This window comes from Seriola dumerili, unplaced genomic scaffold, assembly GCF_002260705.1.
Source record: "Seriola dumerili isolate Sdu_G_001 unplaced genomic scaffold, Sdu_1.0 BDQW01000091.1, whole genome shotgun sequence".
NCBI lineage: Eukaryota > Metazoa > Chordata > Actinopteri > Carangiformes > Carangidae > Seriola > Seriola dumerili.
This window is the reverse complement of record NW_019174346.1, coordinates 1677937-1704685: the sequence shown is the minus strand read 5'-3', so window position 1 is coordinate 1704685 and position 26749 is coordinate 1677937. Positions and strand designations below refer to the sequence as shown.

General features: G+C 43.2%; 1 protein-coding gene across 2 annotated transcripts in view; it reads right to left on the bottom strand.

Annotated features, from left to right (window-relative positions):
• Positions 1-26749, bottom strand: part of LOC111222150 (neuroligin-2-like) — a 94482-nt gene that overhangs the window by 19582 nt on the left and 48151 nt on the right. For both annotated transcript variants that reach the window (XM_022745731.1, XM_022745730.1), the window contains exons 2-4: positions 12935-13681; positions 5793-5846; positions 937-1086 (exon numbers count right to left, since the gene is read on the bottom strand). In XM_022745731.1, coding sequence (XP_022601452.1) covers positions 937-1086; positions 5793-5846; positions 12935-13451 — 721 coding nt within the window. In that variant the 5' untranslated portion in view covers positions 13452-13681. The remainder of the gene's footprint in view (positions 1-936; positions 1087-5792; positions 5847-12934; positions 13682-26749) is intronic.

Below are 26749 nucleotides of genomic sequence, written 5' to 3'. Positions count from 1 at the left end.
TGATAAAATAAAGCAAAAATAAAGCTTTGGTTCAGCTTCAGGTCCGAAATGCAGCAATGCCAGGCAGGTTCAGCCAGGTCAAGGCTTTAAGACTCTGGCACAGGTGAGAGCCCCATTTCCCAAAAGCATCTTAAAGAGTAACCTAACAGTAAATCCACTTTTTTGAGTTACAGTGGAGTCACTTTATTACACTATTCCCATTCTACAGTGTTCAATACATCAGAAGTTATTTTCCTTCTTGTAGAGAAAATCCATAACTCTTTGGAAAGTCTATGAGGCTTCCTGGGACACAACACCCTGAAGTACAAGGCAGCAGAGCGGGAGTTACCTCTGTAACTACAGCTCTATGATTTCTGAAGCTGAATTCAGATGAAATATCTGCTCATTAAAATGGCTGACAGCAGCTGAAAGGGTGTAGAAAGTCATGGGGAAGGATGGAGGGACACTGGAGCACTGATCTGACACAGCTGTGACGGAGGGGGGGGGGGCGGGTCAGTGGTTGTGGGCTCTGGGTTTGAATGCACTTTTTGAATTTGCATGCTGAAGCAAATTCATGCTGAAGCCAAAGTGTTAAGATGCTTTTTACGACTAAGAATCATCGTGACGTCCATCATGCAAACATTGTGTTACAGTTTACCCCATTACAGGTGTGAACTGACATTCATATGAGCTGTAGAGTCAGTTTAGACCAGGACAATAACAGACCTATTGCAGGTACAGGAGCCTGCAGACGGACCCCTCTGTGTTCAACAGTGATTTATGATTTGAAAGGGACAGAAATCATATTTCCTGTCAATCAGTCGTCTTTGGTTTCACACCATTTCTACACATAATTTCCCAGAATGCAGCTGTTCAGATGTCTGACACACGGACACACGTAAGTCAAGTTGAGATGACGCATGTCAAACAGATTCTGTGAACATTTACCAAACTTACCGAGCACACCGAGCCGATAGTTCATGGTGACGACGATGACATTTCCATACGCAGCAAGGACGCTGCCGTCAAACATGTTCCCTGAGCCCTCCATGTAGGAGCCTCCGTGGATGAACAGCATGACCGGCTTCTTACGGCGATCCCGAATATCTGCACAACACAGACAAAGGTGTTTGTGACTTTCTTGTTTATTCACCGTTTGGAAAAATTCTTTACCACACATTCATTTTTTAAGAATCCCTGTTAAGCTTAAGCGTCCACAAGCAACAGGTATTCTCCCCATTTTAATCCGACAGCTCTAGATTTATATAACTGCAGCAGTCTTCTTAGTAAAAAGATCTATATGGAGCATTTTCTAATCTCTTACAGCCAGAGATTCACTAGAAAAAAGAAGATGAAGATACTAAGTACGAAACATTTTCAGTAGACTGCCTTTAAGTTGGCAGCAAGTATTTCATGTCTGCCCCACTGGGCTTATCCTCTATATTTTATTCTGTGATGTCTGATCCCCCTCTCCTGTGCAGGGATGGTACCTTCCCAAACTGTTATGCCCCTCCATGTGTGGAGCAAATGGTGCAGCCAGTTCTGAGGCCTTCTCTGTTATTGGTGTCTTTATGCCCATCAGTGTGTTGCTATGGTTCACTCTGTCAGCATGTGTGTGTGCCGCTCTCCTGAAACCCCCCCCCCCCCCTCTCTCTCTCCCTCTCTCTCTCTCTCTCTCTCTCTCTCTCTCAGCGTCTGTGGTACGGTCTGAGTGTCTGAGCGTGGATAAGGCTGAGAGAGCTGCCAGTGCAGCCCAGTTAGGCTGAGCGTCTGCACTGTGCAGGGCCTGTGGATAATTTGTATGAAAGCCAGACCAAGTGGAAACATAAATAACAGCCACAGCATCTGTTTACCCTGATGAGCTTCAGCACTCAGAGATGGGGAGACAGAGAGATAGGAGGAGAGAACAAGAGATAAAGAAGGGAGTGGGGGGGGGGTAAGACAGAGGGAGGAAGGAGATGAAAATAGGGCAGCATGAGAGATCTGACAGGGGTAGAGACAGAGACGGGAGGTTTGTACCAAAAAAAGAGGAGCGATGATGAAAAAATATGAAATGTTACAGAGCAAGTCGTACAGAGAGAGGTACGGTAATGAACACTCAAATTCACACAGGATTCACATCGTATTCATACAGAGACACACACACACACACACACACACACACACACACACACACACACACACACACACTCTCTTGCATAGGCAGCTGCGATGTTGAGTCGCTATGGAAACTGCTTCTCGCTAATAGAACTGCACCAGCCATTCCATTGCACCGACTCACTGAATGCCTGTTGCCGTGGTAACAAATTCTACTCACGTATTTGCACACCCGCCTGCATCACCACCTGAATCTCAGGTTACACATGCACTTGGGTGCGTCACTCACAGTCGAACGTTCACACACACACACACACACACACACACACGCACGCGCGCGCGCACACACACACACACACACACACACACACGAGTGAACACAGTAAAATGGCACATATGGCTTCACACACGAAGACATCTTTCATGGATCATACGAACGACACAAGCAGGGTGGCTAAAAATATGAGTTTCCACTCGTACACGCCGACATGCTGCTCTTTTTCTTCTCCTCTCTGGTGTGTTCTGAACCTCGGCTGATTTCCCAGAGGATATGTAAACAAGTTCAATTATCCCGGCATTACCAGGACAGTACAGAGGAGTGACATCAGCAGGCCATCATCAGCCGCACTCACAGCAACACTCACACCATAAATTAAATCCTCAGAGGGAAACAACAGTGACATGTAGCTGCCATTTTAAAGGTCCAATCAGTATATTATTCTACTGTAATATTTGTGAACAATGAAGAAACATGTAATACAGAACAACAAAGGCTGTATTTTCTGCACAGCTGAAATATTTTGAATGTTGACAGGCGCCTGATGGAGTTGTTTTACCGATCCATCACAGAATCAGTCCTTCACTTCTCAATGATTTGTTGGTATGGGAATTTAAATGTACGAGACAGGAATCAATTAGGAAACCCTGTCAAGACCGTGAGTAAAATCATTGGTGAGCAGCAGCTCTGTCTGTCAGACACATCACACAAAAAGCTAAATCCATCCTATTTAATCCAGACCATCCTCTCTTCAATCAATCTGACATCTGCCCTCTGGTCAGAGACACAGGTTTCCAAAGATTATGTTCAACTTTTCATTTATCGCATATGTTCTGGTCCATTATACACTGCCTCTTGATTCCCCACACAGCTTAGTTAGCACTTTATTTTTCTTCCTTGTTTTCAGTATACATCCTCACTGTTTGAACTGCATGTGTCACACTGCAGTATGTTTACATGTGTTTGTGCTTTTATGCTGCAGAAACTATTTCCTCCTGTCGGGCAATAAAGATCTGAACTGATGTGAACTAAAACACCTCCATTCCTCCTACTTGTTAAAACCTGGTGCCTACATTACCCACAATACAACAGGACCGACAGAAGTGACAGGAGGGTTTTAAAAAGTGGTGGGGCAAGTCATTGGTTTACATTTAGACCACAGATTATGTCTTTAATAGGGAACCCCCCCCCCCCCCGCTCCTTCAGCCCTGACAAGAAAATGAACTTTCCTTCATTGGTTTTTCTAAAAGGATGAAAGCTGAAGTGAAATGGATATCTACTGTTGTACCGGACAGTAATGTTTGAGCAACATCAACAATTATGTTCATTTAACGACAACAGCCCCTTCGAGGTCTTTATATCTCACCCATGACTGAGAATGCATTTAAGTTGTTTCACCTCAGAGAATACATGGAGGCATACAGAGTTACAGTCCATCATGGGCTTTACTTTGTGAAGCGCACAACAATGAAACTAAACTCAGTCTCTGTTACGTGACTCTTCCAACTGAAATAACTATTTCTTCACTTTCAGTTTTTCAAATTTTCAAACTGTCAATAACAGAATCTTTCACAGAAACCCTGAAAAAATTCAAACTAAACTGAAATATTTGCTAAGCCCAATAAAGGGAAGGGGTTAGCCAAAAAAAAAGAAGAAAAAAAAAACCCTAAATGGAAATAAAAATCCATTCATTTTGGAATAAAAGATAAAAAGCTCATGCATACCTACAATGCCTTAATGAAAGGTGGATAGGAAAAGGTCCAAGTGGTGTAAAAGAAGAAAACTTCCTGCTCACTATCTCCTCACTTCATTCTGACAACATTTTGGGGCTTTAGACTTTCATCAGGTGAACTCAAAATGAACAATTCTCTAGATTTTACTATTAAAATAAAAGATGCACACATGTATGGTTTGGGTATTTTGGTGAGAATACAGGCATCTGTCCGGCTGAGCGACCTCTGGTGTTAGTACCAAGCTGGAGATCACATTTGCATGAGATTGACATTTGTGCAACAAGGTTTAATTTAAAAAAAAAAAAAAACAGATTAAAGAGAAAAGATGTAAACAGAATTGCGTGTGTGTTGAAGTGAGGGGAATGTGCTGTGAGTGAACGGGGCTCAGCACGAGCAGAGAGGTGATGGTGCAGGGTCGCAGGGTGAAAGTGTTTCACTCAGATCAACAAGGAGCTCACTGTCTCTCCTGCCTGCCTCCAAAACACTGGCACATTATTCACTCCCCTCCTTTTCCCTCTCCTTTACCTAACCTGATACTACCCTCCTCGATATCCAATCCCCCACCCCCACATCCATCCTCAATGTAACGTCTTACCTCCTAATACAAACCGCCTGCTTCCTCCTTTCCCAGTCCTGTGGTCCTCGCTCATTCATTCTCTTATGGAAATCTCGATTGATTTGGGCGTTTAAGTTTTTCGGCCTGACTCAGCACTTGAGCATTTTTTGCACCTGAACCCGAGCGATGCAGGTTCTTGCCACTAACTTTCAAAATGAAGATGCCACTGATGTATTTTTCAGCAGTATTTGGGAACCTGTCCAATTCATACCCGAGCCCTCCTGATCCTGTCCAGATCCATCAGGTGTCGGCATAAATGTCAAACTCTACCCGTCTCCCCCCCCCACACACACACACACACATCTCTCTCACTTTCAAAGCTCCATAAATGTCATTTCATCATGCACTTGTCTTCATTATGACTATTTCCCCCTTTTCTCCCCCTCGTTGCCCTCCCCTATGCTCTCGCCGTGCTCAGCTTTTCCTTTTTCTTTCATCTCTATTCTATCGTTCTGCTCCCCTCCTCGACAATCCTGTGTGAATCCTTCTGTTTTCACCGTTAAGAAACCACACAATTGGATTAGCTACATCTGTCTCTTTTTAAACCATAGCAATTAGAGATGCAAGGGAGAGAATTCAATACCCAAATAGCACAAATAGCACTGTGCTTGAGTAGACACACATGCACAAATGGAGATGTAATGCACTCCATGTGTGCAAAATGCTATGTAATATACAGTACACTTGGTACATCTGGGCATGTATACAGAAACATATGCTCATGCTGTCTGCATAGACTCTGGCCGCATCATTACGGAGCAGTGAGAGCGTCTCTTCGACTGCAGTGAACTTGAAAATGTAACAGCAGATACGTGCAGAAATCCTCCTACTTCCTTTCCTACTTAAAAAAGCAAAACTTGGAGAAGGCCCAATAACACTATGAAGGACAATAACATGGCAGACTATTTCTATGAGTATTTCGTGAATTGTGTGCCAATAAAAGCAGTTAACAATGGACAGTGTAATGTGCACACAGAGTGGTGAGTCTGAGATGATTATTAACACAGATACAAACACAACATTTCCCCATGGAGTTCCAAAAATGGAGCACGAGGTAAAAAAAAAAAAAAGAAGCATGCAATTAAAATACCTTCATCCCTTGGTCTGTTCATTGTAGACTCATCATGTTTTTTTGTGAGCGGACCTATGGTTCAGAAAAAGGGGGGAGGAGAGACAAAAGACAAAATTCAAAAAGATTGCATTTGTAGAAAAACAGGAAAAGGGTTACAAGAGAAAAATAGCAAAACTGTAGGATATTACGCTCTGCTGCAACTGTGTGAGTGTACAGCTGGAGACAAAATGTTTACAAGGATTACACACTGTTTCCTGAAAAGATAACCCCCAAACTCATCTGTTTTAACTGCTTAGGATCCAGTCACGGACTGCCTCGTAAATAACCCCGGAGGCCGCTTCTCCTCAACCCTTCTCCCAATCAGCCCCGACACACTGCTGCTTTGTAAAGAAAAATCAATGAGCAGAATCAAGCCATCGCTCTTTTTAGTCGCAAAAAGCAGAGGAATGCCAAGGTGCTGTGTATCCAGTGTTGCAATCCTGAGGCAAAAGTCCCAACACGGACCAGGGAGACTCTTCACAATGAATTTATTTATTTTTTTATGTATTTAATCATTTAATTATTCATTTATTTATGCTTATGTCATTTTGTGTCCTTCATAGACACATGCAGGCAGGCACAGATACTCATTATGAATACATGTGACCGTGCACACACACGCACACGCACACACACACACACACACAGCGAGCTTGAAATGCGAGTCTTTCCTCCCAATTTCACAGAGGGAGCTGTTCTTGATATTTACACCTCCTGCAAAGGCTTGTGACAGGATTCCCCTCACCAAGGTCAGAGAGGAACCCCACATTACGCTTTAATGGTAACGCCTGTTAAATGCTCCATAGGGCAGAGCCAATAACAAGCATTTATCACAGTGACCAACCAACGCCCTGGCGCGTCAACCTCTGTAAGTCTGAACTGATAAGGATCCCATTAATTTGTTTTTTCTTGGTCTCTGTCAGCGGAGCTTTCCATCGGCCCACAATTAGTGCAGCGCCTCGTGTCGTTCTCAGACGTTGTCTACATGTTTTCGAGAACACCGTTAAACACACTCATGTTCACACACCTGCAGCTACACAAAGCATGTTAACAGTGTCCTTATCATCTGTTGCTATCCTCCTCGTACCCACCCAGCTCTCCGGTGGGGAGGCGATGCAGTCACTCATTTTGAAGAATACTCTATGTTGGTTTGCCAAGGGGTTTATCACTCTGCCAGTGTGCTGCTGACATGTCAGTTTCTATCATTCTGCTGGAAACCTCACAGTGAAGTGATGGCATACACCCTTCTCCTTTTCACAGCACTTTACGTCTCCTGACAAAAGAGACTCGGAGCATCACTGCACTCTACAATTATAATACTGCATTTTCACCCATCCCTCTATATGAATATGGTTTCCTGATATAAAATGTTTATCTTCTGTCTAAAAGGAAAAGGATCAATGCTGAATGGATTTGCTGCATCCTTTGAGTACCACTATGCAGGCGCCGGATCCAGAGAGCACTTCCTGCCACAGAGGGAGATGGTACAGTGGTTGGTCCTAGGCTGCAGAACAGACAGGTAGACGGGCCGGTAATGGATAGAAAGGCACATTAGCCCTCCGTCTTGTCAGCACTTCCCCACTACTTAGCACCACTCTAAAACCACACCTCGCCGCTTAATGGAGACTTCTCTGATTTCATTCATTTTCTAATGCTCAATAAAGAATTAACATATGTGAGGATAAGCTCCGCCAAACAGACAGACGCACTTTGTAACGGATCATCAGACTTCACCTCACCTAACACAAAACAGAGGATGATGGAGAGGTGCTGCTCTGTTCAGGATTATTTTCATTTTCAAATAATCTGTTAATTTTTTTGTTTGAGGTTAATTCATTGCTCAGTCGATAGAATGTCAGAAAAAAGCAGAAAATGTCAGTTTCCCAGACGTGAACACGTGACGTGTTTTGTCAGGTCCAGATTAGCTAGCAGCTCTGAGGCTGCACTTTTAGCTAAACGCTAACATCAGCATGCTTACATGCTCTCAATCACACTGCTAACATATTTACCATCTTAGTTTAGTGTGATAGCATGCTAACAATAACTTCTAAGTACAAAATAAGTACAGCTAGTATTATAATAAATTAATTTATTGTACAAAAAAAAACATTTAAATTCATCCTGAGGGGATGAAGCTAACTTTGTTGAATCCATCCAATATTTATTGACACATTTTGGAAAAACTACAAATATAAAAACATAAAAACATTTACATTTAAGGTTTTCAGTGCAGCAGGAAACCTCGGCGTAACTACTGAGTACTACATCCATTCAAAACTCAGGGGTTCACCAAAGTCATGAGGGTTCATCCTCTGGAGACCATGAGTGATCACACAACATTTCATCTTGATCCATCCATTAGTTGTTGAGATATTCATTCTGAACCAAAGTAGAGGACAGACCAACAGTGTCATCCTGAGCCAAAGAAAAACGTAGGTATTCAATGTCCTATCAGATAATACTGAGAAACGCAGTTTTACACGTGAGAAGCTCGATGATTTTTTATTGATTGACTAATGGATAATAAAGATTTGCATTGAAATAAATGATCATGGCCGTATTTAAGTCGTGACTTTTGACAACTGACTTCTCATGAAGAAAAATGGTGGTGTATTAGTCAAGACAAACAGCAGGAAGCAGCCCACACCACAGCAGAGAGGCCTGCCAGTAGGCTCTGTCACATGATGTAATGGGCCACTGGTCAGTGAAATGCGTTGGCCTACACAGGAGCATTTAGCTTGGGTTTGTCCCAGTACTGTTTGACCTAATGCAGCTCCATCTCTCAGTCAACAGCGTTTCTTTTCGGTTCAGTGAGCCAGTGGCCAGAGCGCAAGCTGTCTCCCGTCCCTTTCCATTTCCTCATTGCAGCAAACGGGATGAAGCTGCGGTATGTCATGTCTGTGGTGGCCTGTCTGCTTGACAAGGTGTCAGACACAGCTTTGGTTCAACCCCCTCTGCATCCAGGCAGCAGCTTCCAGCACATGCAGCCCTATCCTTCTGCTCTCCATCTCCTCTACTGTGCCCCCAGCCTCCAGCTCCATCCCAGCCTCCACTGTCCTGCCTCCTGAAATATGGTTTTTAATAAAGGCACGGTAAATGGCTGCTCTAGCAGCAATAAAAATGAAGGATCTGAGGCTCTTGGCTGAGGAGTGTCTTGAGGAAATAGGAACGCAGTGAGACAGTGCTCTTTCCTCGCAGCCTGGCCACACAGGAGAGTTAGGGGTGAACACTGGAGAAGGAGGCAGGAAGCAAGAGAGAGATAAATGGAGAGTATAAAACTCACTGTTCAGTCCACTACAACATTTGTGTATTTACATTACTCCGAAAAGTTATTTGTATTTCAATTGAGTTGAAGAAGTGGCAGGCTACATAGCTGCACAGGGAGGGGAGGGGGAAGAGCTTATTTGCATTCAGAACAGTGACCCCTTCTACCGCCATCTGCATAAAGATGGAGGAGAGAGGAGAGGAGGCAGGGATGGTTTCAGAGAGGAGAGAGAAGGAGGGGTGAACAGATGCAGGAAGAAAAGAAGCACTGAATTTTCTTTTGTCCAAAGAATAACGTGGAGAATATGTTCACTCAGAGCATTTCTAGGACAGACAGCAGGAGAGAGGGGGCATAACTTAGAGTGGAATAGGAAGACGATTCCTAACGTCATACTCTGGAGATTTTAAGTATCAAAATCAAGGCGTTGAGGCCAGATCTGGCACCAAAACATTTAGATCCAGGCTGTGTATGAGTCTGTGCTGCCAATTCCTCCAGGCCCACCTACATCCACTGTGAGTGGGAACGCAACTCCTCGCTGCCAAACGCAGCAAAACACAGCATCCACATCCACCTTTTCCACTCACTTCACCATTACTGTCCTGGTACCAAGTTAGTTACTTTCATGTCATGGAGAGATGCTTCCCATCCGAAGCCAAAGCTCATACCTCTGACATTACTGCTTGTTTAACACCATGTAAACAATTCGAGGGATTGTGACAACAGTTATACGTGAAAAGTGTAGTGTTTGATATCAGGGCACTTCACTTTGCCTCAGTCTCTATTTTCCTCTCACACACTAGGCAGAACATCTCCTTGGAGACTGCATCAGCCTTGTGTAAGCAGTGACCCCTGACAATAAGTGACAGATTCTGACAAGCAGACGGGGATACATGTAAAATCTGTCTCCCTCATTTGCACACCTTCTCTCCTGGGAATAACACGGGAGACTCTACATCATCCTCTCGGCGAGCATATGACATATGTAGTGTACAGCATACATATTATATAACTGCTGCACGCGCTCCCGTTCTTCTCACGTACATAAACTGTGCTAGATATTCAGAACAGTTTAAATCACTCGACAGTGTGTTTTTATTCCTCCACGCCGTCGACAGTCAGAGCCGTCGACATACTGTTGTTTGTCCGTACGTCCGTGTCATCCTCACGGACATGATATCTCAGTAACACCTTAAGGGAACGTCTTCAAATTTAGCACAAACATTCAGTCGGACTCAGGGATGAACTGATTAGATTTTGGGGGTCAAAGGTCAAAGGTCAAGGTCGTGGTGACCCCACAAAACATGGTTCCGGCCTTATGAACACAATATCTCAGAAACATCTTGAGGGAATTTTCTTGAACTTTGGCAAAAACGTTCTCCTGGACTGAAGGACTAACTGATCAGACTTTGGTGTCAAAGGTCAAAGGTCAACCATTATGACAAAATTTCACACCAATGGAAAATATTTTACATAACTCTGGATAAACAGGGATGTAACATGAAACTAGTCTGAGTGGCGGAGGGACACAACCACAAGGAGGTGATTCCCTCTCACTTTATACTCCAGTGCTACTTGATATTTTCCAGGAGCATCAATAAAATAATGAATCTGAAACACTGACACAATCTTGCTGAGGGGCGTAAGGCTTCAGCTTTAGTGTTACAAGACAACAATCCTGTGCACCACTCCAGACTAATCCTAAAGTTAGACTCCATACATGAGCAGCAGCACCAATACATAAACGTGTGTTCTTGAATACTCTCAGGTGAGCCCATTAATCAGAGGCTTTTTAACATTTCATCATTATCCTTGCTTACTGTCATCAGCAGCGTTCGCCTCACCTCCAAAGATACACTTTGATCCTTGTTCTTTTACCTGCTTCCTGCTTCCTCAAACGCTCTCCAAAGGATCATTAATGTTAGAAACACACCCATGCAGCCCGTTGCAGAGGTGGAGGTTTGGCCTCATGGTGATCTTCAGTTTTCAGCTAATTTCACCCCGGGAGGCCTTCACCAGGAAGTCTTTGGATGTATATTGTAATGGTATATTCTACCCAGCTGCTACAACAGCCGTAATTTTCAAGCATAACCACAGAAACCACAGTGCACACTCCATGCAACACAAGCGTGAAGAGTAAGTCAGACCATGAAACTGACACGTGCATCCCAACACAACGGTCACTGAGGTTGAAAACCACATGCTACCAATACTAAAAAAAACTCAGCTCTTTGTCTGAAGCTCAGAACAAACTGCCACACTGCAAATGTAACCTTGATAACATAGTTTGTTAAGGGTTTTTGAATACCAGGCTGTGTGAATGCAATAAATGAAGGTGTGGTTGTTAGTCCTTCAGGTTCCTGCAATGATAAAAACATGCAGGTAAGTCCAGCTCACTGGTCGTCTATTAAAAGTAAACCGTGATTTTTTCGTTTTGAATGGAGCTGCGAGGTGAAGGTCAGCGACAGGGGAAGCGTCCAGCTACCACTACTGATAACGTTACACCTGTTCCAGTGTTGTAAGACCACCCACACCGCCTGAGGGGCGGACGATGATGATCTATGAGTTTTTAGTAGAAGTTGATCATCAAAGACGGTGTTTCTTTGCTTTTCACTGAGCGTGGTCCTCTTCAGTCCTCTCACCGCTGGTGAAGAGTTGCTGGGAGTCTCACACTGGGCAACAGACCCACACTCTGAAGAACTGGAAATTAATTTATACTCAGGGGGATCCTTATATGTACTTTTCAATATCTGATTAAGAAGTTGTGTTTATGAATATTCATGAGGGGTATAATGTCATATTTTAAAGAGCGGTTGTGTTTCTTTGCTTTGTTTCTCTCATTAAGAGTTTTCACATCTGTAATTGTGAATACATTCAAATCACAGTGTAAGTTACTGATGAAAGGAGAAAGAAATGTGGCAGATCAATAAATAATCTTTACCGTGCTCTGGAGCGTTTTAACACATTTCTCAAGGACAGTCATGTTACGCACTTCCTCTCTGATGTGTGAACATTCGTATAGTCGAAGCAGACAAAGCTAGCAAGGACTAAAAGCACAAAACAGATGACAGCAAAGAAATTAACAAGAAATTAATAAAATATAAGAGACAACAGAATAAAGGAAAATACTTTTTTACAGTTCCAGAGAAATGCTCTGAATGCAGGGACGTATGTCAGTGGGAGATTTCCCTCTTCTACTGGCTGAAGTAAGAAAATGTTAGTGGTGTCAGTGAGTCACTGATTTACTACATCACTGGTTCACTTTGTTCAGTCACTCAAAACACATGTGACTTACTGTGCACTGCCCAAGCAAAAGGTTAATGTTAGTAAGCTAATACAATTACTATGATGAAGATCAAATGTTCATGGATGATTTGAAGAAATTAGTGTTAAGTGGAGTTAAAATGCAGCAATGTGGATAATTGGAACAAAAATGAACTAGAACATGTTTGAAGTATTTGATAAATGCTGAAAGTAATTAAATACGAGCAATAAAAGTAAAGTGTATATAATTGCTTAACAGAGTATTAGCAGGAGAAAGATTGCATATGTGACTATGCTGCAGTATGGGCATCCACACAATAACCAGTGGTATCTGAGACTGGCATTAATGCAAACCCAGGGGATTATCAGTGAATATATTCTTTGGTAATCTCCTGAGTGTCTTTCGGCTCACGTTAAGAGCTCTCCTTCCACAGAATATAATCCTAACTAATTTATCAAAATGACACTATTCCTGGAAGAACTGACACAGATATGAAATTTTAAAAATATCTAAAAAGTAGAAGCTTGTTTTTACACCGAAGCAGAGTAAGTTCATCTCCTCCTGTATCTACTATGAGAGTTCTGTGTCACTCACCGTCTTCAGTGGGTACGTAAATGTTGAGGTAAAGGCAGTCCTCGCTCTGGTTCTGAACGTAGGTCGCCGCGGCGTCCAGGTTGTCTGTGAACCACACCGGCAGCATGATCTCAGGTAAAACCCCGTGCACATTCTGGGGACACACGGGCGCAAAATGGGTGGCGTTGCGGATCTCTTGCCAGGAGCCTGGAGCTTCAGGAGGCTGGAAGCGACGCTCGCCGATGGGCGCGGTGGCGTACGGCACACCTAGGTACTGTTCCACTGGGCCCAAGATCTCGTTGTTGAGCTCCTTCCTGATACCACGGACCTTTCCATAGCCCGTGGACACTATGGGGTGTTTCAGGTCAACCCGTTGACATGAGGAGAGGGTCAGGTGTAGCACTAGTCCCAAGAGCCACACCAGACAGTGATTAGCAACCTGCTGAGAAGTATAATGATGCTTCCCACCAAAGCCTTGGTGGCTGGCAACATTGAAAGGAAAAAACAACATGTCCAAAATAAAGGCTCTTTTAGTCATATCAGTCAGACTTCAGCTGGGTGAGGACAGGATCTCAAACTCAGTGGGTTATGGGCGATAACAAAGGCAAAAAGAGGGTGTGTGGAGAGGGACAGGTTAACAGCTTTCCTAGGGTGACATGGTGAGGCGGAGGGTCAGGCAGCATTCTCAGGTAGACTCTGCTGTCTCATCCGTCTTCCTCTTCAGAACTCCTGATGGGTCGAGAGCTGCAGTCAGCGAGCCGGTCACACCTGGAAGACACAGACAGGTCGCAGGTTTGAGTCAGAGTGTGTGAATGAAGGAAGACGTCAGCGTGTTTAAAAAGGCAGAAGAGGGCGAGCTGGTTTAAACAGACATGAAGTTACTGTCAGTAATGACACCTGATACTGTGGGTGACTCCTTTACAGTGCATTTATGACACAACGCCTGTCTATCACAACAGACAACAAGGGTCACGTCTTGAAGATGATTGATTGAAAGCGTTGTGTTTATGGATTAATGGCATAAATTTTCATTGAATAATAAAACACAGGGGCATTTAGTGTATCCACTTTACAGCTGTCACGTTAGCCAGCTACTTTACTGCTGCTGCCATAGAGACTCGAGTGTATGTGGTTTTTGTGTTTCCTGTGTGCTTATATTTTCTTTTTTGTCACTGCAGTTTCATCTGACCTCAACATCAATCCTGACTTACACTCTGTGGGCTGCGTTTACAATTGCTCTTCATGATAAGTAGCTGTGGAGTCCTGAATCAGTGTCTTGTATCCAGATTGTGTATAAAGTTCATTTCACAGTTGAATCCAAATGTGTCTCATTTCTATTCAACCTTTGCTGAATATGAGTTTAACCATGTACAGTACATCTGCAGGAGCAGCTCGTGTCATGTTTCCCAAACACACAGCTGCATTCAGAGCTGCAAAGTAGTGATCGCATCACCCCCGGCACAACAGGGGCGCAACAGTGGAGAGAGCCAAACACAGACTATCAGGCCAGTAAATTTAACAAAGTTATGGTCCATTACTATGATTAATACTCTGGTGAAATCTTATTCTGCCTGCTATCAGAAATATTGGAAACACTGGTTTCGAATTTAGGAGTTGAACTTGGGAGCTCATGGGCTTTGCGATTATTACTTCAGAAGAGAAGCTCACAATGAGCGTGTGAAGGCAGGGTGAAGTGTCTAAGAATATTTGGTCTGGTTGCAAAAACTTAATTTGCAGTCCAAAGGGAAACTTTTTCAATTACCATGGTGTAATGTGGCCCCTGCTTCATATTTTCATCTTCCAGATAATTACAGTACTTTGAAGTGTAAAACAACACTTGTCGTGTAATTAACTTCAACCCACAGAGAACACAAAATAAATAAAAGCATCATTCTGAGGAGTGAACAAGCCAAACCCCACTGGCCCCCGCACCCTTTCCAGCCATCCACACTGTGTCGGAGTTAGCCTTTCCTTCTCAACTCAGTTCAGTTGGTTCTTGCTTCCACATCATTACAGATGAATGGGCAGTGCTTATCGCACTCTGGCTTTGGGAGACAGAGCCGTTTAGGTGTGATAAAGGCTTTATGTGGCGCTAACAGTTGGTTGAATGCCACCTCATTCCTCCACCCTCAACCCTGCAATATCCACACTCCGCTGGCAGCCAGCAGACACAAGGGATGACAGTAAAATAGAGCGCGAAGATGGTGTGCAACATTGCAGGATGTTCAAAGCTAGTGATGTGAGCGGCACTCTGTTTCATTATAGGACAAAACAGGAACAAGCTGACTGTAAAAATATTCAGCTCATTAAAGCCCTGCATCATGTGACAACTCCACACATCCCGAGGAGGAGGTGAGATGTGTCAGGACACCCTGAGTCCTCATCACAGAAAGTTAGTGTGCATAGAAAGTCAAGCTGAAAATCCAACTTAGAAAAAGATTAATGTGAATTATACACAGTACATGACTTTCTCCACTGTGTTGTAAAGACTCAGTGTGGTGGTGGTGGGGGGGTGGGGGGTTGCGTGATTTAGAGAAGCCACTTGACTTATTTGGAATAAGAGGCAAAGAAATGAGGGAGACGTGTTCATTTACCCAAATTGTTCATCTCATCGTTGCATTACTGTTATTTACCCAGCCAAGTACATTTAAAGGAATAGTTTGTCCTTTTGGGAAATTCGTTTATTCGCTGTCATGCCCAGAGTCAGACGCAGAGGATCGATGCCTCTCTCACATTTGTCTCTTAAGCTACATTTAGGAGACGGTTAGCTTTGCCTCATAAAGACTGGAAACAGGGGAAACAGCTAGTATGTCTCTGTCCAGCTCCTCTGAAGCTCAAGAAATAGACCATGAAATAGCATATATCCCTCATGACACCACAGCTTGTCATTTTTTCACTTTGGTTTGAGGTATGACTTGTTAACAGAGCACTTGTTACCACTCAGATTTAGCAGTGGACTCTTGTAACTCTGCTGAACTTGTAATGGGCAGTTTAAAACTGATGCAGCAGAACCACACACACTGTCTTTTTTTATTCCACACGTTCTTCTTTGTCAAATCCAGGCGCCTACATTACCCACAGTGCAACTCACCTGTCCTCACTTCATTTTGATAGTTAGGCTTTGTACACATTTTCTCACATATGTAGCAGTACTACTCCCCAAGACCTCTACAGAGACCTCTAGCTCTGTTCCACTGCTGCTGTCTTTGTCCTTTGATTTCCTCCATTGTTCATGTGTGTGCCTCATTGAAGATGACATCATGATAGCTTTTTTGTGTTGTTGCTATAGTAATGATGCTGCATTGAGGGGATACTGTCTGCAGTGGGAAAATAAGAAGCACCTGGTACCAAAACAGATTCAAGTCGCTGCTGGTACGACAGAGCCAGGCTAGCTGTTCCCAGTCTTTATGCTAAGCTAAGTGAGCCGGCTGTAGCCTGACATTTAACTGTGTCGATCTTCTCCTCTAACTCTTGCCTAGAGAGCCAGGAAGTCAAACAAGTGCTTCACAGAATCACAAAATGCTTCTTAAAGGGGAATGTCGAAGAAAGACATCCATCTTGAAAACCAGGCGTGGAAGTGGTTAAGCATGTGATGTGAACGGTATCATCTCAAATCTGCCAATCCACCCACAAACTACACACATCCAGTATTGGAAGCTGGTGAGATCAAAAGGGAGACAGAAATACTGCAAGAGCAACCGACACACACCCATCAATAACTATACAATACGCTCCGTACAGGAAACCGTGTAAAGCTGTTGATTAGCATTGGATTGCACATCAGCTGCTGCCACTGCTCATTACTTTACATTTGTCATATTTACTACACATTGTGATTTTTAAAGCAGCTTTCTGTGCTTGTGTTGTAACTGGTCAATGTGAGCGAACATACAGTACAAGCACAAGGTCGGAGCGCCTTCGCTATGCACAGTAGTTCCAGGGATGCACGCGGCGGTGTGTCCTTACTGAGTGGGATAGCTCTGGTGAGGGGCAAGTGTCTTCAGCACCGCTCGCCTCCCTATGTGTATGAGCAGCGATCAGACGCATGAACACACGTGTATAATCCAACGAAGCATCAGATGCTGCATGTGCGTAGGACACAAACTGGACCGTTCTCCACCCCTCACATCTGTTCACGTTAACCATCCGTGAGCTGAGGTGACACGGAGCGTGACATCTTCACACATCAAATGGTTTGAATTGGCACACAAATCACCGTGTAACGTCAGCTGTTTTCTGTTTTGTTTTATATAATAGGTAGTCCTGTCAGCTGGAGCTGTTTGAGGAGGTAATGCCTCTCTGCCACTGGGACACTTTTATGAGTACGTTAAATGGAATGGTCAGAGTGGTTTGAAGAAAATGCTTGTCTTGGGATTTTATATTGCTCTGTTTCCACTTTGAGTGTTAAAACTACATGCGCTACTTCAGCTGTCAAGCTGCTCTCCTCCACTAGTCAACATCTGTGGATGACAAGCAGCTTAGCAAGCCAGAAACAGAGTGCTGAGTTTTTCTGTCTAAACTTGCTTGTCTGCTATCTACTGTCACCACGCTGAGAAAAAGGGAGCTTTCAATTCAAAAATAAAACTAAGCTCTGGTGCTTCTATGTTGTACTCTCTTGCAACCAACAGTGTCGAGATACAGTGATGGGAAGGGATGGTATTTAGGGTTTGTATGCAAAGACTTTGAAAGTAGATCCATCTTAATCTTAGTCCTGTGTCTTGACTGAATTATGGGCACGGCTTCCGGTCATTCTTCTCACCGAAGCGGCGTCTGTGAGAGTCGACGTGTGCTACAGGTGTCTTCTCTTTGCTTAGAGGGAAATAAATTATGGCAACACATGTCGCACCTTAACTGGAATAATCTGATTCATAGCTCTGCCTTCTACAACCAGAGTCTGGAGGAGAACCTGATGAAGTGGCCTACTTTATTGATTCGGTTGCTACCAATGGTGAAGCAATTAACAATCTGAAAAGCTTTGAGATGTTGAGTGCTTCCTTAGTAATAATTTTATTCAAGGACATGGAAAAGAGCCTTGTCTCTAGAGCTATCAGAGCTTCCAAGTGCCACATCAACACATTACTGATGCTAAGCTAACTTAGTTTGTTACTGCTATCCAAGGCCACTTTCTCAGGTCATGCGTCCGTTCTTTGGTAGTAGATGACACACACACACACACACACACACACACACACACACACACACACACACACACACACACACACACACATTATTCTGCGAAAAGGAAAAGTTCGACATTTTTGGAAACACAGCTGAGAATTAGATGAGATTATGTGTGTCTGGTAAATATGAACTTAGCTTAGCACAAAAGAACATATGGAGGAACAGCTAGCCTGGCTCCGACTACACGTGAGTATGGGGCTAGGGATGAGATGGCCAGACATGTACAAATGGCCACTCAGCTTGATGTGAGTGTAAGGCACTGCCAATGGGAATCATGTCAAGGAAACAGGGGGAGTCATACCTGCAGTTTTTGCCTGTTTTTTTGAAGGATGAGGGAATGGTTCCTTCAGCAGGTACAACGAGAACTGCTGTTCTGATTAAAACAGATGTTCAGAGACCTTAATGTTCTCTTCGACCTTAAATGGGCCGGGTAAGATGAATAAGTTGTCTAAGATTAGACTTGTCAGGCTGCGTATGTAGACTCAGCCAAAGGGCCTCATCCTCTTTTCACACCAGACATTGAAGCTGTCCAGAATCCGCCCCAATGCCTCCCCACGCTCAGACTGCCAGGGTGCACTGGGTGATACAGGAATAGGAGATGAGGGGAGAAATGGCTGCCACTCCTGCGAAGTGCAGCATTATATCAGAATTCATTTACTCAAAAAGCCACCACTGGAAAAGTCTGACAGTTTCTCTCCTTTGTAATCTGAAACGCCGGCGTGACATACACAGGGTGCTGAGGCAACAGGGCGTAGGCATCCTACAGTGCTGGGCAAATTAGCTGATTTTAAAGTGGGGTACTGACGGGGCAGGTTCAGCCTATTCCTGTCAATTACAATCAGGTGTGATTCATTTGCTTTGAGACTCAAACTAAAGTCATCATTTAATTTTAGGTCTGAATTTATTTGGTAAAAACAATGTCACTAACTGTGTTTTTAATTAGAAAAAAACATTCAGGGCCCTGAAACATTTCTGTGTTCAACTATGTGACGTGTCACATAATGAAGACTGAAGCCTCTGAAGACAAGGGAAGGGCTGCAGATGGTAATAGGCAGAGATCCAGCAGACTTTGTGTCAATCGAGCTTTAAACCATATTAGGATTATTGTAATAGGATTACTGTTGAACCTTCTGAGAAGATACATATTTATTTTGTAATATATTCTTTCAAGCTGTGAAGATGAAAAATCACAGCTGACTTCAACAGTGTCATTAAAGCTGGATCTTCATGTAGCTGATGAGAATGTAACATATTGAGCAGGCAGGTTGAGATTTGCTGCGGACATCAGAGGCAACAGGCTCCTCAGAAAGTGTAAGTCACAACGAAGTGAAACGATCACGTCACAGTTCGCAGGACTGTCGTGACTCAAGGCAGCTCATGTGCTGCAGCCAGCTACTGTATCATCGACCTCACTTCTTCACTAAAACACACACCATGCAAAAGCAGACTTCAGATGAATTCAACTGAACGTCTGTTTGCTCACCAGAGGAGTAACTCTCTCCATTTTGGACACTACATGATGTTTACTTTAGCTGCACCCTCAGGCCAAATGACAACGTTGCAACTGTGCTAATGTTGAGCATTGTCATGTTGCCAAGAGGATAAACCCTTTAATTTTAATGGCCTTTCCCCTAGCACTACCCTCAGGACAAATATTGCATTTTTAGCAAATTGCAAACTGACACCGTTTTGTTTGTTCCATGCTAAATTTTTAAAACCACAGACTTTTAGTATTATTTTTGTCTTAGACTCACAATCCCTAAAAGTAAAGTGTCACTAGGTCTGTGACACACACACACACACACACACACTGCAAATACTTCTTTTTCCTTGAGCTTTCATATACATTCATTTCTCCTATATCCCCTTCCCAGACGGTCTGTCCTGATTTCTTGTTAAATCTCTGCAGAAAATCAGTTCTCGACGGCAGTATCCAGATAAAGGTTAATCTGTGTGGGAAAATAAACATTTTAGGTTGGAAGTTCTTGTCACAGCGTTAATTCCATGGCGACCCCATAATTGTGGAAAACCGCTGCGTCGTTAGTGCTGAGGAGGAAGGCCGTGAGCTTCATCCCACAATTTATTCTATTTACCATAAGCTCTCCAGACTCCAAGAGCAGCTCAATCAGATACCACAGCAGCTCCATCTGCCACTGTTTTCCCATCCTCATCGCACTGCAGCCAGAAAGATGCAGGAATATCCACAAGGACATCACTTTATACTTATTATTAATGCAAGAAATGACTGCAAACACCTCGTCTCTGCCGGACTGAGCTCACTTTAAAACACAGGTCAAAAACAAATGAAATGTCGTTACCGTATATTTCCTGATGGTGCTGCTCCATGAATTCACCCCAATAATTAACAACACGAGAACACAAATTCAGATAAAAAACAAAGGTTCGCAAGTGTTCAAGTGGAAGTCAATTAAAGGCGCCTTAATGAAGCATCAATGCCTGTTATTGAAGCGGCAGCAGGGATCATAAAGCAGCAGGCGGTAGGAGCAGATACAAAAGGCACTCTGTCACTGCTGGACCAGAAAATCAATATGTTGCTGTTGGTCACCACTGTGCTCTCTGCTCAACACCTGTAGATCACATGGAAAAGCCTTTATCTAACAACTCCCCACACCAGCACGCTAACAGAGTGAGATATGTTGACAAGCTACTGACCAGACACCTTTAAGATGTGCTGCCTCTGAGGGGCTGCTACCTTTTATTCCTCTGTTTCCTTCGTGTGTTCGGTAACTGTACGCCGCATGTGTCATAATGGAGCCAAGTAAGTGTGCACAATCTGGTGACACACTAATTAGCGATGATCTAGGTGAAATGCTAGCTGTGTTAGCGTGTGTATAGGTGTCTGTAGGCGATACACACAGTTTGAGGGAGCAGTCTGACAGCTGCTTTGCCTCCAGCTAAATGCTAATTTAAGAATAGAATGACCCACTAAGTTGAATAGAGATGGCAGCGTAGCCATTTTATCATGGCCGCCCGGTCTCCCTGATATTCTGTTAAATGTAAAAAATTCGAATAATAATAATGATGCGGGTGATAATCTTTTTTTTTTTCAAGCTCGGAAAAACAGGGAAAACAGAAAAGGTGGTTGCAATGATGAAGACAATACATAAAAGTATGTCTGGAGGGGTGCAATTTAAAAGGAGATTTACAGGATAACATTGAATTAACTAGCTTACGGTCCTCGGGCGGGCACGTACAACGCTAAGCCCCCCTAGCAAAACTGCAATCAGCTTTATTCTTGGCTCTAGACTGAAGGAGAGTCAAAAGAGCCCGAGGAGCTCAGGCTGACATGAAACTCAAAAGTCTGACTGTAGCCACGGGCCAGTCGTTTCTTTAGCCTACTTTAAATGTGATCATTGAAAAGTAATGACACCAAGCCGGAGCCCCACAATATCGCACAGGTTTACATCAGGCGTCAGCCTCCTCCAGTCTGAGGGAGACACACCGGCGCATCGGTTGACAACTACCCACTTCAGTGTTTTCCAGTGTATCCCCTTTGTCCAAGGACTCTCGAGCAACACACTGCCAACGTTTGCCTTGTGTTCCTCATGTGGGTGTGTTATGAATATTTTGCGGGCAATGTGAAAGTCTGACTAATTCATGACTGGCCGTGTCAGCCACATCCATCTGACAGGCAAATCCCTCTTCGTTTATCTGGAGAGCATCTGGACAGGACGTAGTTTGGTGGAAGAAAATGCCACAGAAGCAACGGGACCGGCTACGAAACAGATCATATTGATTGATGATATTATAACAGTGGCACCAGAAACATATCCCAGCTCAGTGTTGAGTAAAAGTCACTACAGCCTCAGACTGGTAAAGGAATATTACACACAACTTGAAATGTATTGGCTAGTTGTATTGAAGAATACGCAGAACTGCTGTGTCAACATTCACATTTCGGTTTATAATGGTATTCTGCAAATTCAATTAATAATCAAGTTATTTGATTAGTGAAAATGATTTCACACAACTTAAGCTTTCAGCCACAAATGTACCCCCAGCAGCCAGTGGCGGATTTAGACATGGGCAGCCGCCGAGGGCAGCATCCAGTCGGGGGTCGGCACGGGCGCTCTCAAAAAAAAAATAAAATAAAATTTACGCAATCGGTTTTCTATCGCTCATTTGAACGTCATTTCAATGACACCATGTCACCGTGTGTAGTTTATGCAGGTTTCTGCTTGCTGAGAAGCGCTGGGGTGGAGAGGTCAAAATAATCTCCTCTCCTAACCACTTCCCCTCGACCTCGACGGAAAACGTCGTGAGGTCAAAGAAAGACGTGAAGGAGGATTCATAAGGACTGAGGACAAGACAACGGTGGTGCGGAGAGAATCCGACTGCACTTACACTAAACTTTTTATTTATAACACATGGAGGAAAAATCTTCCTTTCCTAACCACAACAACAAAACAAACAGGTTTGAAATGTTGAAATACGAGAACATGAAAGGAATATACGCCCAGGGCACCACACAAGCTGGAACCGCCACTGCCAGCAGCCACTTCATTTTTATGTTTTCCTTCTGTTTTTATGCACATAGCTTCAAAATGATGAGTGTCATGTCAACATACTGTTTGTATTGATCTTTAAAATCTTTGTTCCCTGGACTGATGATATCAGATCTTTACCTAAAGACATATCAGAGCAGTTGATTTTCATTTGTTTCATAATTTGTTCAAATTTTGTCATATGTTTAAGTTTTATCCAGCAACTTCTACTTGTCACCACAAGTTGGTTCTAATCAATGTGATACGAGTCATGATTTCAGTTGGAATGATCGTTTTTTTCTTCACTTTCATAGAAAATAATATAAAAAATATAAAAATGATGATGATGTGAACGAACATCTGAGAATCTGATCCGTCTCTGCGTCTCTGTAGCGTCACAACGCTTCATTTCTGGTACTTATTGCCATATTATGATTTCGATGAATTGTGCAGCCCTAGTTCTAATTTAATCTCTTCATGTGTTTTCTCGGTGGTTGTGTGTTCACACTGCTCACAGCCAAACTGAAGTACTGAAGTGTGCGGTTGCAAAGGCGGAGGTAAAGAGCCAGGTGTGAGGTCAAAATAAGGGAGGAAGAAGAGGGTGGCTTAAAAAAGACATGAAGGAGCAGAGGAGCTGTGGCAGAGGGAAAAAACTGTCATGGCTAAAATAGAGGCAGGTGAAGGCAACAGGGGTGACATGTGTGGTTAAGTGGTTTGCTGAATGTCAAGTTACAGCTCATCCTCTAATCCCCTCTCTCAAAGCTGCACCATACTGACAGTTGGTGAAGATGTAGCCTGGCAGCTAACGATGAGGCCTGTTGAAAATCTAATGAAATCTATATGTGATTAAACTATAACATGTTGAACTGCATGGAATTCAACGCTAATATTAATGCTGCTGATTTTCTGACATGTCTAGAGTGTCCATCAACGACCTTATTCCTACTGCATGACAGCAAAACGCTTTCCTAGTTTTCAGTTCAGTTTTTCAGTTGGACTGAGGCCTGATGTTTGCTGTTGCCTTTTCTTTATGTTTAGGATCAACATCCTGCTGCAGTGTCCCACAGTTTGGATGTTACATATAAAAATGAGATACGAGCCTCCCCTCCCCTGAAGCTGAAACACAGCACTTAAACCTCACAGCCGCTGCTTCATTTCCCATCAAATGTGCTGCAGCAGAATCACATGTCACTGTCCCAGTACTCTCCAACGGCCTCGTGCATATTTCCAAACAACCCGCCTGAAAGTTTCCCTCGCAACTAATTTCAAACCAATTCAATTTCAGTAGTGTCAAAGGAGAAGCAGCTTGGCTGTTCACTGTGATATATTTGAGATCTGTTTCCAGGAGGCAATACTCTTGACTTATCTGAACAAGTACAGGATGTTCTTTTTATATTTTTTAATATTCTCTTATTTACTGCAGGGATTTATTGGATTCAGGGAGAAAGCTGCCTTTTGTCAGGTGAAGTAGTTTGTAAAGTTTCAGGTTATAGAACTAATATCAACCTACATTATATATACAGTATAACCCGTCTTGGACTCAGTGTAAAAGCCAATGTCTTGTTCATCACATCTCCTGCCAAGGGTGCGTTACTTAATGAAGCTATTCTCAGTCAATTAATCATCTACATTGATTTTAGGAGCAATTGACAGGCCTACACGGCAGTGGGGACATTTATGTCAGCACTAACAGCCCTGTGTACTGATTAAGACATTAATCTAGTTGTTGCATTTGTCATATCAACGCTGGTCTCTCTGTGTCGACGGGAGGAATGTGAGAGTCACCGGGTTAAAATCCCAGCTCTTCGTTTTCTCCTCTTAAACGAGTTGTGGTGTCAGACGGGCCACAGAGGGGATCTGGTGTGATTGTTTACAAGGATGACAGAAAGGTAAGTGGTAGAAGCAAAAGCCCACACGTCTGCAGTGAATGCTTTATGTCAAACTGTGAACAATGAAGCTTCCATTCAACATTGTCTGTGAGAGAAACAGCAACAAAAAAATTATTTTCTCAGTGATTTTTGGTGCTAAAATCTTCTCATGCAAACTCCAGTTGAATCAAACTCACCTTTTAATCAAACAATTTGAACTGTGCATTTCAATGGCAGGTTTAGATATGGGCAACATATAATTTGACCACAGGTGGGCGGGGAATCTATCAAATAGTGCACTTCTATCTCAGTACAGTACTAATGGAATTAGTAAAATCAGTCACACCAATAAAAGCTCCTAAATAAACCACAATTCATTGACAACACTGAACACATGACTGCAGTTTCACACACATCAGTTTTCTGGGTGTGAAATTGTTAATAAAGTCGTCTGCAGACCACCACATGAAGTGTGCAATGCTGCAATAATTAGCTTGTCTTCAGACTGTTCATCTATTTGTGGGATGAAGGATTTGTGCAATTTAGTAGCTTGATTAGGTCTGAATTTATGACTTTATTTTGGTCTTTGTGATTGTATATTTTGTTTATTTGCGTGGTTTTAAAATTTATGATCATTTGTTTAATACAGAGTTACAGTTTGTGCAGAACAGTGTGTCAGTAGCTGTAGCTGAGGGGAGATCGCCACTGGTGCATTTGCTTAATTTAACCATTAATCTCTGTTGTCACAGTAACAGGCATGTTGGTAACATATAATCAAAACAACAAAGTCGAGCCAGTCGAGCTGTGCTCTGATACCGACTCTTTTCTATTTCATCCTTTGCATAAATAAATCATGAGCATCCACTTCCATTTGGTTGTTGTCAGAACGTGTTGCGATGAGGTCGTCTTGTTACCTGTTACCCCCACACTCCCTCCCCACTGAGACAGTGCAATATGTTTTAAGGAGCGTCCTGAGAGAGTGTGGCTGAGAGACACATGTCAGCCACACCTGCTCCATTCTTACATAAGATCATGTGAGCACAGAGAGATGCTCGGCTGGAAAGAGCACACATGGTTGACGTTGCACATTGACACAGTAATACTCGTTGTTACACAAGCGTGCAGTCAGTGGGGGGACAGGGAAGAGCAGCTGCAGTCTGGGTACTGCACCAGTGTGGGCAGATCGGGGCTGTGCTGAAGAAGCAGTGTGAGATTTCAGATGAAGTGACATGAAGTGCAACAGAAAGGTGGGAACATAGAGTCATATTAGTGACACACGTGATATGTATGAAACTGCAGCACACTTATGGATGCAGCTGTTCAGGTGGGGGTAAAGGGGAAAGGTCCGGTCACAGCAGTAACAGTAACATTTCACAGAGAAATCGATTGTTGTCATCATGGAATCGACATAATCAGCAGATTCACTCACAGCAGCAAAACAAATCTGCACAATTTCACTCTTTTTTCTTTCTTTTTTTTTTTGCGTCAAGTTAAAACTTGGTGAACTTGACGTGCTCGCTGGCGCATCGAGTTATAGCGAGCCGTCCTGACAGCGCTGACCTTTGAGGGAGCAGAGAACCGAAGAGTCCAAAATGGAGGAGGCTATCATAGCCTGTTAGCTGTGTCACGTTTGTCTTGTTTTGCTAAACCCCCCGTGTTGGAGTGTAAACGGCTCTACAACAGAGATATAAGGTTTACTGACAGCTGTGAGAACAAATAAGTCCGTGTGAATTTGTTGTCAAGTTAGTGACGGAGCTAACAAGCTCACAAAGCTTTTCAACCTCCAGTGAATCAACGATATAGAATCCAGACAGAGTGTTGTCATCATCCTCTCACCTCCATATGAGCACTTCAATAGTGTTTCACTAAAATGGATCACGAGTTGAAATGATGCTGAGGGTTCTGACTTCACTACAGTTATGACTGCAGCAGCCATCACACTGGTCCCAATCATCGTCACCTGATTATCAATACAGCTTTTCCAGTCTGTGTGGAATAATCAGTACTTTACATCAGATATGACACTGGTTGTATTGTGCTGAACAGATTAACAACCTGAGGGAGGCTACACCTTTTAAATGACTTTACATGTGACTATTGAATTTCTGGTTTATATAAACTTCATGAATTTCCCCTAGGGGTATCTATCTATCTATCTATCTATCTATCTATCTATCTATCTATCTATCTATCTATCTATCTATCTATCTATCCAAATGTTAATTAATATTATATTACAAAAGGACAAGTTGGTAAAATGTTTAAATGTATAATTTCCCACA